Source organism: Schistocerca cancellata, chromosome 10 (assembly GCF_023864275.1).
Source record: "Schistocerca cancellata isolate TAMUIC-IGC-003103 chromosome 10, iqSchCanc2.1, whole genome shotgun sequence".
In the NCBI taxonomy this organism is placed as follows: Eukaryota; Metazoa; Arthropoda; class Insecta; order Orthoptera; family Acrididae; genus Schistocerca; species Schistocerca cancellata.
Genome location: NC_064635.1, coordinates 28,817,996 through 28,834,220, shown reverse-complemented (window position 1 = coordinate 28,834,220; position 16,225 = coordinate 28,817,996). Strand labels below are relative to the sequence as shown.

The window sequence follows — 16,225 nt, the reverse complement described above, 5'->3', positions numbered from 1 at the left end:
AACAATCAATATGCCAGGAAAGCTTTAAACATCAAAGGTAGAATCTCCCCATGAAATTTCAGTCACCAACTTTTTCCTCTGAATGTGAAAATATTTTGTTGATGCTGACCTACAAAGGAAGAAACAATCACCATAACAAAATATGCGAAATTGGAGATCACACAGAAAGGTATAGGTGTCTAATTTTTCTATACGCTGTTTGAGACTGGAATAACATTATTGTGAAGGTGATTAAATGAACCCTCTGCCAGGCACATAAGTGTGATTTGCAGAGTATCCACATATATGTAGATGTACCTTAACTTGCTATCTGCATGTAAGACCCATTCAGTTTTGGGGCCTGTTTTTGAAGGAAAAAAGTGCATCTTATAAGTGGAAATGCGGGAAGTTGTCTGATGACGGTCAAGAAAGCTGAAAGTTTGTTCACAACAAAACACAAAATAATTGTTATTGTGGAACATTAATAGTGTGTATTTCAGTTTTTAAAATGTCTCATTTGTCAGTCCTACACACAGCAATGATTATGCCTTAGAATATCAGTATACCAACCTCGCTCTCCAGCCCTCGCAGAGACCTTTCGCCGGTAGAGCAGCCAGACGACGGTAGCCGCCACCAGCACGACGACGATCACGCCCACGCTGCAGCCGACAGCGAGATACAGGGTGCCCGCTCCGCTCGCCTCCACCGTCTTTACCAGCACCTGTGCACTGTTGGCCCCGTCCACTGTGCTGTCTGCTCCGGAAACTGGTGGCTCTGTCACGGGCAGAGCTGCAACAGAGCAGGGGAGTTATGTGACACAGTTGTGAGTAGCAGTCTGTTGTTTCAAAATTAATTGTGCAAGTTGAAGCCATGCTAGCTCAGTGCATTTTCTCTCTAGCAATCTTTTGTCACTCAGAATGTAGTCACAGGGAGAATGTTTTTCTGTACAATAGTTGTGAGGGCAGCACTGAAACAGCCATTCATTACTCCAGCATAATAGAAAGCACTCAAAACTTTTTTAAAAATCTTTGTCAATGACACTAACCTCAAATTCCTCATATGTCAATCCTTGACACACTAATACTGAGGAATGGGTAATGTAAATCATTTCCCCTTCTAGTATTATATTTGTGAATGTTACTGATGTTTTCGAATTGAAATTGACAGTTGCCAACAAATTTAACAAGGAAATAAATGTACCGCGAGGTGGTTGTTAGTATGTCTAACTGCTGAAAGAGTTGTCTGAGAGTTTTTAGAATGGACATCACAAATTGCACATTTCTGTGCAACAAACTCTTCCTTCCGCATGAAGAGTTACGTCAGAATATGATGCCACAAGACGCTAATGAATGAGAATAGAAAATGTAATTCTATGTTTTGATAGCTACTTTAGCTGTTTTTTAAATGGTAAATGGCATTTGTAACATGGTAATTTTCCTTATTACCTTCGCTACACATTAGTGGAACATACACTAAATGTTTTAAAGTAAAATCCATTGTAAGGGTAAGTTGTTCACTGGTTGGTTACATTTAGTCCCGAAATTATTCCTTTCAGCCAAACAGCCTTCTTCTGAATTGGAAAACAAACATACATTCACACAAATGCAACTCTCACACACAGGACTACTGTCTCTGGCTGCCAAGGACAGACTGTTAAGTTTTTTTTTTTAATTCTAAATAACAAGCAGAGAGAGAGAGAGAGAGAGAGAGAGAGAGAGAGAGAGAGGGGGGGGGGGAGGGAGGGAGAGAGAGTTTGTGTGTGTGTGTGTGTGTGTGTGGGTGTGTGTGGGTGGGTGTGTGGGGGGGGGAGGGTTTACTAATAGAATGAAAGGTAAAATTAAAATACACTGACTGAAATTTCAATGTTTTTTTTTTATTATTTATTGATTTTTTATTTACATTATCAATTTTTATACTGAAAATTTCATCTTTAGATTTGCCTGTACATAAAAATCTTCTGCAAACAAGGTCTATCTATATTTAGTATTGATGAACACAAACTGCAACAATGAAAATCAATAAAATAATTACTAAAATTTTTAGCACCTTCCAGTATAGTTGCACTGACATTACGTTTTGGGAAAATTTGACAAAATACCATGAATGTGCAATAATTACTAAGAGATAATACCACTGGCACCAGCAGCAGTCCTATTCCACATAGAACTACTGACCAAACAACATGTATCAATAACAAAAGGAAGAAAATGGAGAGAATTGGGAATCTCATCAATGCAAGTTATACCATACCTAGTGTGCATATGTGTTTTGTACTTCACAAGTGCTGCAAGTCAAATTTTTGTAATAAAAACCTCCTGTGTTGTGAGTCATATTCTCTTATATGAGCTGATTTATGAAAGGGATGTAGTATCCTTACAACCAAGCAATATATCATAACCTATCATAATGTAATGCAATTAAATTAAAAAAAAAATGTGAATATTACATTCAACCTCAGACATAATAAATACAGTAAAACTTGATCAAAACGGAATGTGTATTAATTCAGAAATCTGCCCAGACCATATAAGTATTTCAGTCCCGACGCATTCAATACACTTTCATATGCTAATATTTCGTATAAAGCAGAAAGTGCCTAACGTGGAAATGGAATGACAATTTTAAGACTTGACTAATAAATCATTGTATAATGTGGTAAACAGCTTATACAGCACTACTGTATTTCAGTATTCATTAGTTATTCACAATTCTTAAAGGACACTACTTTTAACACTAAACTGTTCAGCCATTACAATGCTGCTGAGCAGTGCAAAACCAAGAAAAAGAGTTATCAGCGTAGGGTGGCATTGTGGGTGTGGGCATCAAACTGCGCAACAATGAACAAGTTGGACACAGAGTCGATACACCAAAGGAAATGGTTCGCTCCTTTGTCGGCTTCTCTCATTTTCCATTATTACTGATGCATGCTGGAGCACACTGGAACATTGTTGTGCACTTACGAACACTCTGCTGCAATAAGCGCAGTGAGGTGGATGTTGTCTGGTTAAACAACGCTTTTACCCAACAAGGTCAAGAAATCCAAATAAATGCACTGTGTGCATTATCTCCTGTCAATTTCAGTTCACTAGGAGCACTTTAAGTGATACTGGCAACATGATGTCGAACAAAAAGTATGTGTCAGTAACATTCAACAAAAATATTAAGGTATTCGAGGCATGTGAGAAAGAAACTCCCTGTGCACGAAATGATGGTGCACTTGAAATGCAGTAAAACACAAATTTATGGTACCTTAAGAAGGATGAAAGGGAATGGGCAAATGAAAGGGAAGAAGATGGGAAATAAAGATGTTAACAAGGTGGTGTGGGAAGGGTTTGTAAGTGTGCGAGCAAAAAATACTTACCTTTGTCAGGAACCACGTTGCAGAATGAGGTTCTGGAAGTTGCTAAAGAGCTTGGAAGTAAGGAGTTTGACATCCACAGAACGGCTCGACAGTTTCATAGCTAATCACCACATTGTGTGACGTGGGGAAGCTGAGAATATGCAGAAAAGAGTAGCAACACAACGGAAGACAACACTGTTCAACCTGATAGTTAATTAATTAAAATGCGAGCAATTCCATGTAGTGCAGAAGGCAACATTCGAAGCGATAGCTTCCTGTCAACTCACTCTACTTCAGCAACATATTTAATAGAAATCCGCAAAATAAGATGAACGGGAAAGAAACAAAGGGAGAAGAACAGGAGCAAAATGATAGCCCTAAAAAAATTAACGTGCCTGCAGCACACACAAATCCTCCCAAGCTGTTGGAAATGCTTCATAAGGCAAAAAATTGTGTAGAATAAACATATCTGAACATGAAAAAAGAGGCAAAAAAGTGAAATGTAAGGAAAATAAACACAAGAATAAAATGTATGTACAACAATACAGAAATGCTGTGTTATTTATCAATTTCTGTACAGTCTAGTGTTCTGTTGTACAATATACAGTAAATGAACATCTACTGTGCAGGGGTGAAGGTACATAAATATGTGCATAATTACAAATTTATACTTTTGTGCATGATACCTGCCCAATTTTATGTAGGCTAATGAGTTTTGTGTAATCCGGAAACTTGTCCAATTTGGAAAATTGTTTCAGTCCCATGTGTTCCCGTTTTGAGCAAGTTTTACTGTACAAAATATTATGGTAAACACTCACTCCAGAACCTATGGCCAAAACTCGGCATATTATCCCCATAATGCATTTGGAATACAACCTGTTTTTCCCCTTTGCCTATAAGACTTACTACCATCCGATTTTATGGCCACCTCCACAAAATGACAGTGTAGTGAACATAATCTATATATGATGTGGTGGGAGGAACATATCAGACATGTTAACATCCAAATATCAAACAACCACTGACGGATGGAAACACACACCTTAGTGGCTCAAATGGCTCTGAGCACTATGGGACTCAACATCTTAGGTCATAAGTCCCCTACACACACCTTAGTGATGACTCCACATGGTTACTCTCTGTGTAAACATGCAACAAACTTAATAACTGTTATACTATACTAAATGTTACGAGGTTCCTAATTCTCCATTTCTCTTTCTTTTTGTGGCTGATAGTGTGAGATTTGATATTGAGTTCTATGTAGTGTAGGGCTATGGTTAGCGCAGAAGACATTATCTTTCAGTAATCATTACAATAATGTGGTATTTTTAAAAATATCTCAAAATGTGACCTCCATGCTTATCTAATGGGAAATTTTAATTGAATAAACTGTGGGTTCTTGGTGAAACATTGTAAATTAACTAAACAAACACTGTTTTTTGATTTGTTTCACAAATTTTATCATGGTTACAGCACAACCTAGGTTTCAGATTATAAATTCATTTTAGGTACATTCCTGTGGTGTGCGTACTGTAAGACCTTCGGTACACACACCATCAGATTATTTGACTTGTCGCTCTAACGAAGTAGGCGAGTGTCATCAATATGTCTCGTGGTCTTATCGTGGCGTGTTTATCTTCTGCCGTTAGGTCAGACGACAGAAATGCCACTTGCACGCTTAGAGTAGCAGACTGACGGTGACCAACTTTAAACAGAACTTCATTAATTTTCACACACATTTATTAAAATAATAAAAAGGCATAGATATTATGTAACTTGATTCTGGATGCTGTTTACAATGGACAATCTGAAGTTCCTTTGGTCTTGGAACGTTAATCTTATTCTCACATATCTCTGATACTTGACAAAGTGTCTAGTCATTTATCTTCATGGCTATGTACAGGAATATGGTAATCTTATTAGGCGCAGACTGAAACTTGACTATAGACTGGTACAGACAAATGCAGACTAATGCAGACTGATTAATCGGAGGTCTGTACACTCGTTATAATACCTCGCGCATTCAGGTATCACTGCGTGAGTGTGATCCGTGAGGAGAAAAGGTTTTACGTTAGCAGCAATCTCATTGGCTGCGTTACATATTAATACGCGGATCGGCAGAAGCAGAATTTGGTCCATCTCTAAGGCAGCGCCATCTCGTAGTGTGGAGACAGACGAGTGCTGCGCCTGCGCTGTTGTGCTTAGCGGGGCGCGGTCTATTGGGAAAGTTGTGTACACGCTGACTACATGGAACTATGTACACAACAATTACTGATTCCAAAAATGATAAAAAAAGATAAATATGGAGATACGGCACAAAGATAAACATATCAAGTTCTTAATATGTCAATCCTTGGCTTAAATTTATGCAATACATTATGTAATCATAGCGTGGGAAAGATTTTTGTGCCCACTTTGCTAATGATGTATGTCTAAGTGTACTTGCTTTTGTAAGGAGGCAGCCAGAATAACAGTTGAAAGTAAAATCATATTCTAAATTTATTCCAAGATTAATTTTCTTTTCATTTGGTTTTATTAAATGTTATATTAGTATCTGCATGTTGGAATGACATAAATGCATCTGTGAATAATGATTGGTGAAGGCCAGTTTTGGTGCGAGAAAGATCTCGAACAATTCTTCTGACTGGCCAGCCAAAATGATCGACCAATCAGAGTTAAGCAGTTCCCACGCACTGCTAGATGGATATGCTGAGGAAGAAGCAGCATCTGGGAGAGTCACTAGTCAGCTATTGGATGTGCAGGTCACGTTGAACATTTCAGTCTTTATTATGTGTAAAATGAAGAAGTAATTGGTTTCTTGTGCCTAGATTGTTGGATTTTTGAACAGTTTGTTGAAAGCTGGAAGTTTTGTAATTGTTTTGTTGGAAAGTTGGCCGCATGTAAACTTTTGGCTTGTGAGTAAATTCCATGTAGCATGTTTCATATTCATATATGGAATATTTGGCGAGTACTTTCTGTTAAAGAAATCCACTGAAAAGAATCCAGAGTGAAACTCACAATTAGTAGCGGAACTGTAACTGTGAAATCACATAATTATTCGGGTCAGACTTATGTATATTTCTGGCTGCTTTGCATGTGATCTGGACTGCACAAACTGTTAACTGAGAACAGTGGCCTTGGACTTGATGGCAGACTTTTTTTTGTGAGCTAAAGGAAATAAAAAGACTTGTATTATAATTTTGACATTTTACTAAAGGAATGACGCAACCACCTTCCGCCCGAAAATTATTATAAGATATTTACAGGACAGCTGGCTACTAGATTTACACGGACTTTGCAATGTAAGTATAGGCAGCATTTTATCAATGCTGCTTTTTTGACATACTAATAGTACCTACATTTGCAGAGCCGCGGGATGGTGAACTGACGCTGTACTGAGGTAGGTGGAACTATTGCAAGAGAGCAGTACAACCAGACTTGATGGCAAAAATTACACCCCGCCACACTGCACACCCTTTTAGAGATTTCCAGTTCACTCATGATTTGTTGTTGCAATGGTGCATATGGAGTACAAGAAATTATTACATACACAGATCAATATCACAAATGGTTCGGAGGTACAACCTATAGACCCCCTGCTGAAGCACTCATATTACAACATAGGAAAATCCAGGATGGAATGTACTCACCATATAACAGAGATGCTGAGTTGCAGATAAATACAACAAAAATTACTATATAGGCGGCAATATGGGTGCGGACTATGGCATGCAGTCAACCGTACAGAGGGTGAATACTGTCCTAGGAAATGTCATGTCATGCCTGCTTGACCCGTTCATGTAATTCTGCAAGGGATTTTGGTTGATGAGTTGCATAAGTCACTTCTCGTCCATCTTATCTGACACGTAATCAATTGGAGGCAAGTCCGGAGATCGTGCTGGCTACAGAAATTACTGCATGTCTTTCAGAGCACACTGGGCTTCACAGGCAGTTTCTGGGTGAGCATTACCCTGTTGGAACAACACAGCACCTTCCTGTTGCAAGAACAGGAAAAGAACAGGTCTAACAACATTCTGGACATATCGAGCACTATCTAGCTTGCCATACAGAAACACCAAAGGTGAACGAGAGTTGTAGCTTACCGCACCCCAGACATGGTCTGGTGTGGGGACAGGGTGTCCCGGACGAATGCAGTCTACGGGACAGCGTTCACCAGGTCTATGTCATACCTGTAAATGACTGGCACCTGCATGCAAGCAGAATCTGCTTTTATCATTGAAAACCGTGACATGCCATTCTATCTTCCAAGTGATCCTCCGATGGCACTGGTCAAGCCATACACGTTGATGCTGTGGTGCAAGTGGAAGATGAGCTAAAGGTGCATGTGCCCAAAGTCCCACTGCTAATAACCAGTTTGCAACAGTTTGTGTTGACACATCTGGGTTCACAAGTTCTCTTATCTGAGATGTGGTAGCTGTATGATCTGCCACTCCTACCCCTACAATATGATGATCCTGGCAGTCATGGAAGTCCAGAAATTCATCTATGGGTGTCAGAATATTCATGTGACCATCTATACCAGCACTGTTGCACAACTAATGCAGCACATCCAGCTTTGGAGACTATTCTCTGGAAGGACCAGCCCACGACTAAGATGACCAAAATCTGACCCCTTTCCAAGTCATTCAGTTGGCTGTAGGTGACATGAGTGCATCTCCATGATATGGTTGCCTGCTTGCTTGAGATCTTTGCACCACACTGGGCCTTCTGACCATAAGTGTTTCCTATTAAAGGGTAGACACAGATGGCACTCTGGTAGCAACGCCACTACACTATCTGCTGGCACACAATGCTGAAACCATTATCAGTACATCTACTGTCCCCCAAATGGCATATGCCATCACCAGATCAAAATGGACGCTGTCTTTCCAGGTGTAATAATTCATTCATGTTTTCTGGCAATGTATTTCAAATGTTGTTTACTTAACAGCACCATATAAGCCCCAAACATTAATTTTTCAGATTTTGTTTGATAACTGCAGAAATTAACATCCAGGCAATGATCTCTATATCCTAATAGCCGGTAAGTAGGAAGTGAACTGAAGAGGAACAGTCCATGACAGCCACTTGTTGGGGACTTACGTAAGGGCACATCCAAAGATTAAACTGGAAGTTTCAGAATTGATTATATAAATTTAAAAAAATTGCTTTCAGTGGGATTTAGCTTCCTCTACAAGATAAGCAGGTGGCGCACGAAATGTGTTACCAATTGTTTCTTTCACAATTTACGACACACATTAGATATCCCGCTGGGATCTCTACAGCAGTACCAGCAGAGCTTGGAAAAACAAATGAGTTACGAAATGATGTGTAATTCATGATACTGCTGCTAGGAGACTAATAAGCAGCAATGGCTGACAATGGAAGACTGACGACACAGCAATGATCGGCAATTGTGTTACTTTTTCATGAAACGAAAAGCCTTGTTGTGACTCAGAGGCATTTTTGACAACAGTTTAATGCACAATGGGACCCTTGCAAGAAGACCATCCACAGGTTGTACGATAAATTTGCAAAGGAAGGAACAGTATTGGAAGTGAAGCGACCTCGGCCTAAGCCTGTTTGTTCGCCGGAGAATATTGAAGCGGTACGAGTTGCTGTACAGAGAAGTCCCGGCAAATCGTGTAGAAAGGCAGCAGTGCAACTGGGAATATCCAGACGCTCTGTTCAATGCATTCTTAAAAGTGACCTCCATATGTACCCATACAAGATGACCTGTGCACAGAAGCTCAATGAAGAACACAAGCAGCAGAAACTACTGTTTGCTCAGTGGGCGGAGGATGGGGAAGAAACTCTCAACAACGTTTGGTTTTCAGACGAGGCGCATTTTCATTTAGACGGTGTGGTTAACAAACAAAATATACACTTTTGGGCCACTGAAAACCCACAAGTGCTTCACGAACGACAACATTATACTCCGAGGATTACAGCGTGGGCAGCAATTTCCAGTCACGGACTTATTGGACCCTTTTTCTTTGAAGAAACTGTGAACAGTGAGCGTTATTTGAGCATGCTTTGCAATAGCTTCATTCCACAGCTTCTTGCTACTGCCTTGCCCTTCAACACACAGTGGTTCATGCAAGATGGAGCAAGGCCACATACTGCAAACACTGTGTTGGAGTTTTTACAAGAGCATTTCGACATGCGGATCATTTCACTCAGGTTTCCATGTCACTTCAATGACGGACAAAATTGGCCCCACAATAGTCCAGACCTCAATCCGTGTGACTTTTTTCTTTGGGGGTACCTGAAGGAAAACATTTTCCCGAAACGTCCACGTGATTTAATGGAGCTCAGAAGACTTATTCTTCAAACTCGCAGTGAAATTACAGAAGACATGTGCCGTAGGGTAATCACTAACTTCAGTGTTCGTTTGAAGGAAGTTAGGAAATGAAATGGTGGACATATTGAGCATGTGCTGAGTTAGAACAAATCTCCACGGATGGCTCTTCATTGTAGTCTATGTTCCTTTCAGATTGTGTTCACAATCAAGACACATTTCGTGCACCACCCTGTAAGTCATTGCATCCAAGAATAAGAATACTGCAGCTGACAATAGCTCAGTGAACACCTGCAAAAGGGGACACTTACGCAGAGTCTTCTGGGTGAGGATGGCACTGAATGCTGAGGCAGCTTCTTTCACGAAGCCCTGCAGCTTCACCTCGTAGGTGGTGTCGGGCTGCAGGTGCTCCACGTCGAACGTGTCCGCCTGCGGGTCCTCCACCGTGACGTGCAAGTAGTCCCCGGCCGTGCTCGCTGGCCGGTAGTAAATGTAGAAGCCTTCCAGCTCTGCCGGCTCTGACTGCTGAAAAAGTGCCACTTCCACTGTACTTAATCTGTCTCTGCAGGTAAACTGCAATAGAGTGTAAGCATCCAAATATTTTACACTTGCAATGTCTGCTGCTGCTGCAGTTAGAGTGGCCAACTTTTCTAAATGAAAAACAAGGGAGATTAATAGCACAGCAAAATTTCGCCAAAAATCAAAGCAGAATTTGTAAAAGTAGACTATTTATTTTCACATCACAATTACTTATACATATTTTGCAACGGATTTTGCCTCAGCCAGTAGTTTTACATTATTTTTAGCAAATTCAAAGAATTCACTACACAAATAGGGAAAATTCATGGCAACTTGTAGTTCAGATTTGATTAAGTTTGTGCTACTTCTGTTCCTTACATCAGTCCACTTATTATTCATAAGAGAAAATACTCTCTCAGTGTGAGCATTACTTCCTGGTATACTCATAACAAAACAAACCAGTTTACCCAAGTTTTCAAAATTAACATTATTTGATTTCAAAGTTGTAAAAACCTGTATCCATTTGTGGTTAACATTACCATCTAAAGAGACAGCACATTTAATTGCATCATTAGAACTACAAAACTCCTCGTATAACTCATCTTCATTTATACAATCCAGCTTAAGATATTCTACAACTTCATGCATGTCATTGAATGTCAATTCGCTTTTTAGACATAGTGGAATTAAACTCTAAACTATTATCAAATTTACTACATAAGTAAGAATATAAACAATCACAGAATTCAATGAAGTGGTTCTCACTACTAGACTTCAAATTTAAATCAAGAACAGAGGCTAATAATTTATGAGTACCACTACCAAAAAACCTATCTTCCTTTCTCTGTCTAATTTTACTAATTAGTAAGTTTACAGCTTCATGAGATTCCATAATACTAAGGTCGGAATTCTCCAAATACTTTGCTTTTTGAATGAAAACATTTCCAATATTCACAAAAAACTAATATAAGCTTGAACAATTGTTTCTACTTCTGTATTTTCATTGAAAAAATAGTTTTTCATAACTTTAGGACAGACTGATTCATCTATGCTTTGAAAATAGCTTTTTATAGGCACCCAATTTTTTAAAAGTCTTCTACAGCAAGTGTGAGAGATAACCATCTAGTATTCACATGTCACATGAATTCAGCACATTCCACATCAATCTGACAGTGTGTGCAAAATTTAAATGATTGAAAAATATTTTTACATAGCGGTACATGATAAAAAAAATTAAACTTAGGAGATAAACGGCCACTGAGCCTGAAAATACGGGAGCTGGGAGATTATGAAAAAATGTCTCTAAATACGGGAGATCCCAGGAAATACGGAAGAGTTGGTCACCCTAGCTGTAGTTTCATGTTTCTTCCTTTCTGATAAGTTCTAGTACAAGTAATCCATGTACTGTGTATGAGGTTACAAGCTGAATAACATAAACTGCTCAGTCAGCGTAACATTTTGTGATTCAAATTAAAATTGGAAATAGAGTTACGTTAAGGAAAGGAAAATCATTTGTAGACTTACAGAAAGCTTTTGACAATGTTGAATGGAATACTCTCTTTGAAGGCTAAAATACAGGGAGCAAAAGGCTATTTACAATCTGTACAGAAACCAGACAGCAGTTCTAAGAGTCACAGGGCATGAAAGGGAGGCAGTGGTCGAAACAGAAGTGAGAAAGGGTTGTGGCCTACCACCAATATTATTCAATATGTACATTGAACAAGCAGTAAAGGAAAGCAAAGAAAAATTTTGAGTAAAAATTAAAGTTCATGGGAAAAAAAATTGAGGTTTGCCAATGACATTGTAGTTCTCACAGAGGCAGCAACAGGCTTGGAAGAGCAGCTGAATGGAATGGACAGGTGGATATAAGCTGAACATCAACAAAAGCAAGCCGGCCATGGTAGCCGAGCGGTTCTAGGCGCTTCAGTCTGGAACCGCGTGACCGCTACACTCGCAGGTTTGAATCCTGCCTCAGTCATGGATGTCTGTGATGTCTTTAGGTTAGTTAGGTTTAAGTAGTTCTAAGTTCTAGGGGACTGATAACCTCAGATGTTAAGTCCCATAGTGCTCAGAGCCATTTCAGCCATTTTTGAACAAAAGAAAAACAAGGATAATGGAACATAGTCGAATTAAATCAGGTGATGCTCAGGAAAATAGATCAAGGAAATGAGACAAAGTAGTAGATGAGTTTTGCTATTTGGGCTGCAAAATATCTGATAATGTCCAAAGCAGAGAGAATATAAAATGTAGGCTGGAAACGGCAAGAAAAGTGTTTCCGAAGAAAAGGAATTCGTGAACATCGAATATAGATTTAAGAGTTAGGCAGTCTTTTCTGGAAGAGGTATATGGCTGAAGTGTAGCCATGTATGGTAGTGAAACATGGATGATAAAGAGTGTAGATAAAAACAGCTTTTGAAATTTGGTGGTACAGAAGAATGCTGAAGATTAGATGGGTTGATAACATAACTAATGAAGAAGTACTGAACAGAGGTGGGGAGACAAGAAACTGTGGCACAACTTGACCAAAAGAAGGGACTGGTTGATGGGACATATTCTGAAACATCAAAGGATCACCAACTGAGTATTGGAGGGAAGTTTGTGTTTGTGTGTGTGTGTGTGTGTGTGTGTGTGTGTGTGTGTGTGTGTGTGCGCGTGTGTGGCCGGGAGGGGGGGGGGGGGGGGCTAAAAATCATAGAGGAAGACCACCAGATGAATACAGTAAGCAGATTCAGAAAGGTGTAGGTTGCAGTAGTTATTCAGAGATGAAGAGGCTCACACAGGTAAGAGTAGCATGGAGAGCTGCATCAAACCAGTCTGTGCACCACAACAACAATAACAACAACAGAGGTACCAAGAGGAAGTTGGTGGTAAGCTGACGAGGAAACAAACAGTGGAGGTAAAGGACAAAGCTGAAAAAGTAATTGACTATTGGAAGATTGGATAATAAACAGGAAAATGTAGAGTGTTGAGAACATACACACAGAAGGGAGGGTAATGGTGCTGTTTATGCATGCTGGCAAGCCAAGCCTGTCAGTCTAATAAAATGCATGTAATTGTGAGACAAGTTTAATTTTGTAATGGAACTGGTCATGGGTACTTTTTTTTTTCTTTTAGCGTACTTCTCGTTGCACTTGAGTAAATGTAATACTCGATGCACAGGCATCCACCTGAGGTCATAAAAATTTTGATTTCTTGTTATAATGAAATGAGTTGCAGAGTGTTATTGTACATATGTACAAATATAAAAATATATAATAACAAATTATTTCAAAAAAGGAATCAAACTAAAAGTTGTGTCAAACATATTTTGCTACCAAAATTATTTACGCAGTTTAGCATTATAATTTGAAAATCATCTTACTGTACATTTTATAAATTATTAATTACATATAAGCAATGTAGGAAAAGACAGATTGCTACTTACCATAAAGAACACACGTTAAATTGCAGATAGGCACATTTAAAAACACTTACATAAAACTTTTGGGCATAGCTTTCATCAGCAAAAGAGAAACATGCAACACTCATATACACAAGCAAACACACCTCATGCGCACATGACTGCCAACTCAAGCATCCGGTAGAGATGCTGGAGTTGGCGGCCATGTGTGCATGAGGTGTGGTTGCTTGTGTGTGTGAATGGGGTGTATTTCTCTTTTTCTGATGAAGGCTGTGCCCAAAAGCTTTAAGTAAGTATTTTCAATTGTGCCTGTCTGCAACCTAATGTGTCTTCTTTATGGTAAACAGCAATCTGTCTTTTCCTACATTGTTGATATTCCAACCTGGAGTTTCCATTGTTTAATTACATATAACTTTTACTTTTGGATGTAAAGATCAAAATATACACAAAAATATCTTCGCATTGCAAGTTGAGCTCTGTTGGTCACTTTGGTCTTAACTTTTTGATATGTGGTAAGTCAGTGTTCGAAAGTCTGCGTACACTAATGCTGCATTCTGCTGTGTTATATGGAAAGTTGGAGTGCTTTACTACTCGGTGCTGGAAGTTTTTGTGGAAGCAATAAATTGTGTAACTGATGAAGATGAACAAGTTTCTGATACATTTTAGTTCTAAAATTTATTCACGAACAACCAAAAATCTGGGTTTCTCCTGGTAAAGAAATTTTGAGAAGACAACAGAAAAAATATAAACTAAGTAACTTATTTCATTTTAAACAGTGCTTTTTAACCATATGCACTAATCTGCCACATCTTCCTATTTTGTCCAGCTCTGAATAATGTACTCCATCGTCATTAAAGACTGCTGCACAAATACAGATTTTAATTTTTGAACTATTGTCTATAGAAAGATGAGCTCAGGACATGGGAACAGATAGAACTTGATTGCAACAGAGCAGCCAGACTGGTGCCAAAGAGGACACACAGTTAGTGGGACCAAATGTGCCATCAAACAATGAGATGCTCTTTGAGGATAAAGTTGCTATGTGTATATAGGATGTAAAAAACAAAATTCCTACACAAAACTATGCAGCTTTAGAGGAGATAAAAAGAAATACCTTCTTACGCAACAATTGCACTATTTCCTCACCAGCAATCCATGAAGGTTTCGATGCTAGTGATGTTCAGAGAAGGTGTTCCAACTGCTGAGTGTATAATATTGTTTTAGATCTGTTATGACCTCCTATGGGTTTCCTTTTGCAGACAGAGATGAAGTGTTTGGAGAACAAGACACTGGTAGATGCTCCAGAAGAGCTGGTTACCAATTTTGCTGCCACTGCAGCCATTACCCAGGAAACACCTGGTTGTTCTGATTGTGTTAGATAATGATCAGCATGCAGATGCTGGTAATGCATTAATGTAAATGGACAACATTTTCAGAAACATCTCTAAACCACTATCATACTTGCCTGCCTTCAAGAAAAACACAAAATTACTAGCTCTCTTTCCATACAATGTTGCAAAACTATAAATTGCTACAAAAACTCCAATGAAAACATTAGCTACCCATGCTCCTCATCTGCAGCATAGCACAAGAAATCAGTACTAGGTTGGAATGTTTTTTTGGTTATTCACAAACTTAAGAAAGCATTGGGAAAATATTGTTTTCATATGTTTTGAAACATTGCTTTTTTCGCCATACAATATGCAAATGTCACATTGGAAAAGACTACAAAATGCAAAAAATGGATCTTTCATTGAGTCAATTACGCAAGGAAACTGCTCTGAACATTGTTTTGTGAAAACATACTTTTTTTTGCCATAATGAGAAACAAAGCACCAGATCAAAATATTAAGAATATGACAAATAAGATACAAGTGAAATAACTGCTTACACAAAAACAAAGCCTTTCAGGGATTCAGGTAACAAAGTAACACCCATAACCATCCATTCTAAAGATTTGATTATGAAAACACTAAATCAAGAGTGACTTCTCTTCATCACAATAACAAGACACAAACACAATGCTAAAGAGAGCACAACACAAGTATAAATTCTACAAAATGCTTGGGAAATAGGAAAAATAACAACAGATATACTGGTCAGGTGCAAGTTCCTGATGTCTATAGACTTCTACCCGTATATCGATTAAAAACGATTAATCAATGAAGGACTTCAGGCCACTGGCCAAGAAAAAAAATGGTAGAATTTGAAAACAAATGTCTTAGATTTGATGATATTAGCTAAAAATCAGGAGAAATAATGGAATAATTGGGTGGGATGAACTGGAAAATTGGGAATATATAACATAAATTGGGAGAGTTAACACCATGCCTGAGCATCACTGGTGTCAAAACCTTCATGGACCTACACTTTAGAAGTATTATTATGTCTCTATCAAGATTGAGTACAGTGGTATCAGCATTTAGGGCAAGACAAAAAGTGGGAGACAAAAGGGGAACAGAGAAAGTTACTTTGGTGGGGGTGACACTACATACAAGACGCCAATGGAGGGCTTAGGGCACAGTTTGAGATCATACAGAGAGAGGCATCTTTATCCCTCCATTCAGTCTCTCAGGAACTCATGATGAATAATGCATAAAACTAGCTAATATTGCAATGGGAAGCCTTTGAATTTTGTCATGTTAGGGACAGCAAGATCAAAGGGAAAAGCTTAACAAAAAGGGAT

At 38.8% G+C, this 16,225-nt stretch overlaps 1 protein-coding gene across 3 annotated transcripts in view; it reads right to left on the bottom strand.

Annotated features, from left to right (window-relative positions):
* Positions 1–16,225, bottom strand: part of LOC126106353 (interference hedgehog-like) — a 672,512-nt gene that overhangs the window by 25,847 nt on the left and 630,440 nt on the right. For 2 of the 3 annotated variants that reach the window (XM_049912604.1, XM_049912606.1), the window contains exons 12-13: positions 9,932–10,145; positions 550–768 (exon numbers count right to left, since the gene is read on the bottom strand). In XM_049912604.1, the coding sequence (XP_049768561.1) occupies positions 550–768; positions 9,932–10,145 (433 nt within the window). The remainder of the gene's footprint in view (positions 1–549; positions 769–9,931; positions 10,146–16,225) is intronic. The other variant, XM_049912605.1, reaches the window with a different exon arrangement.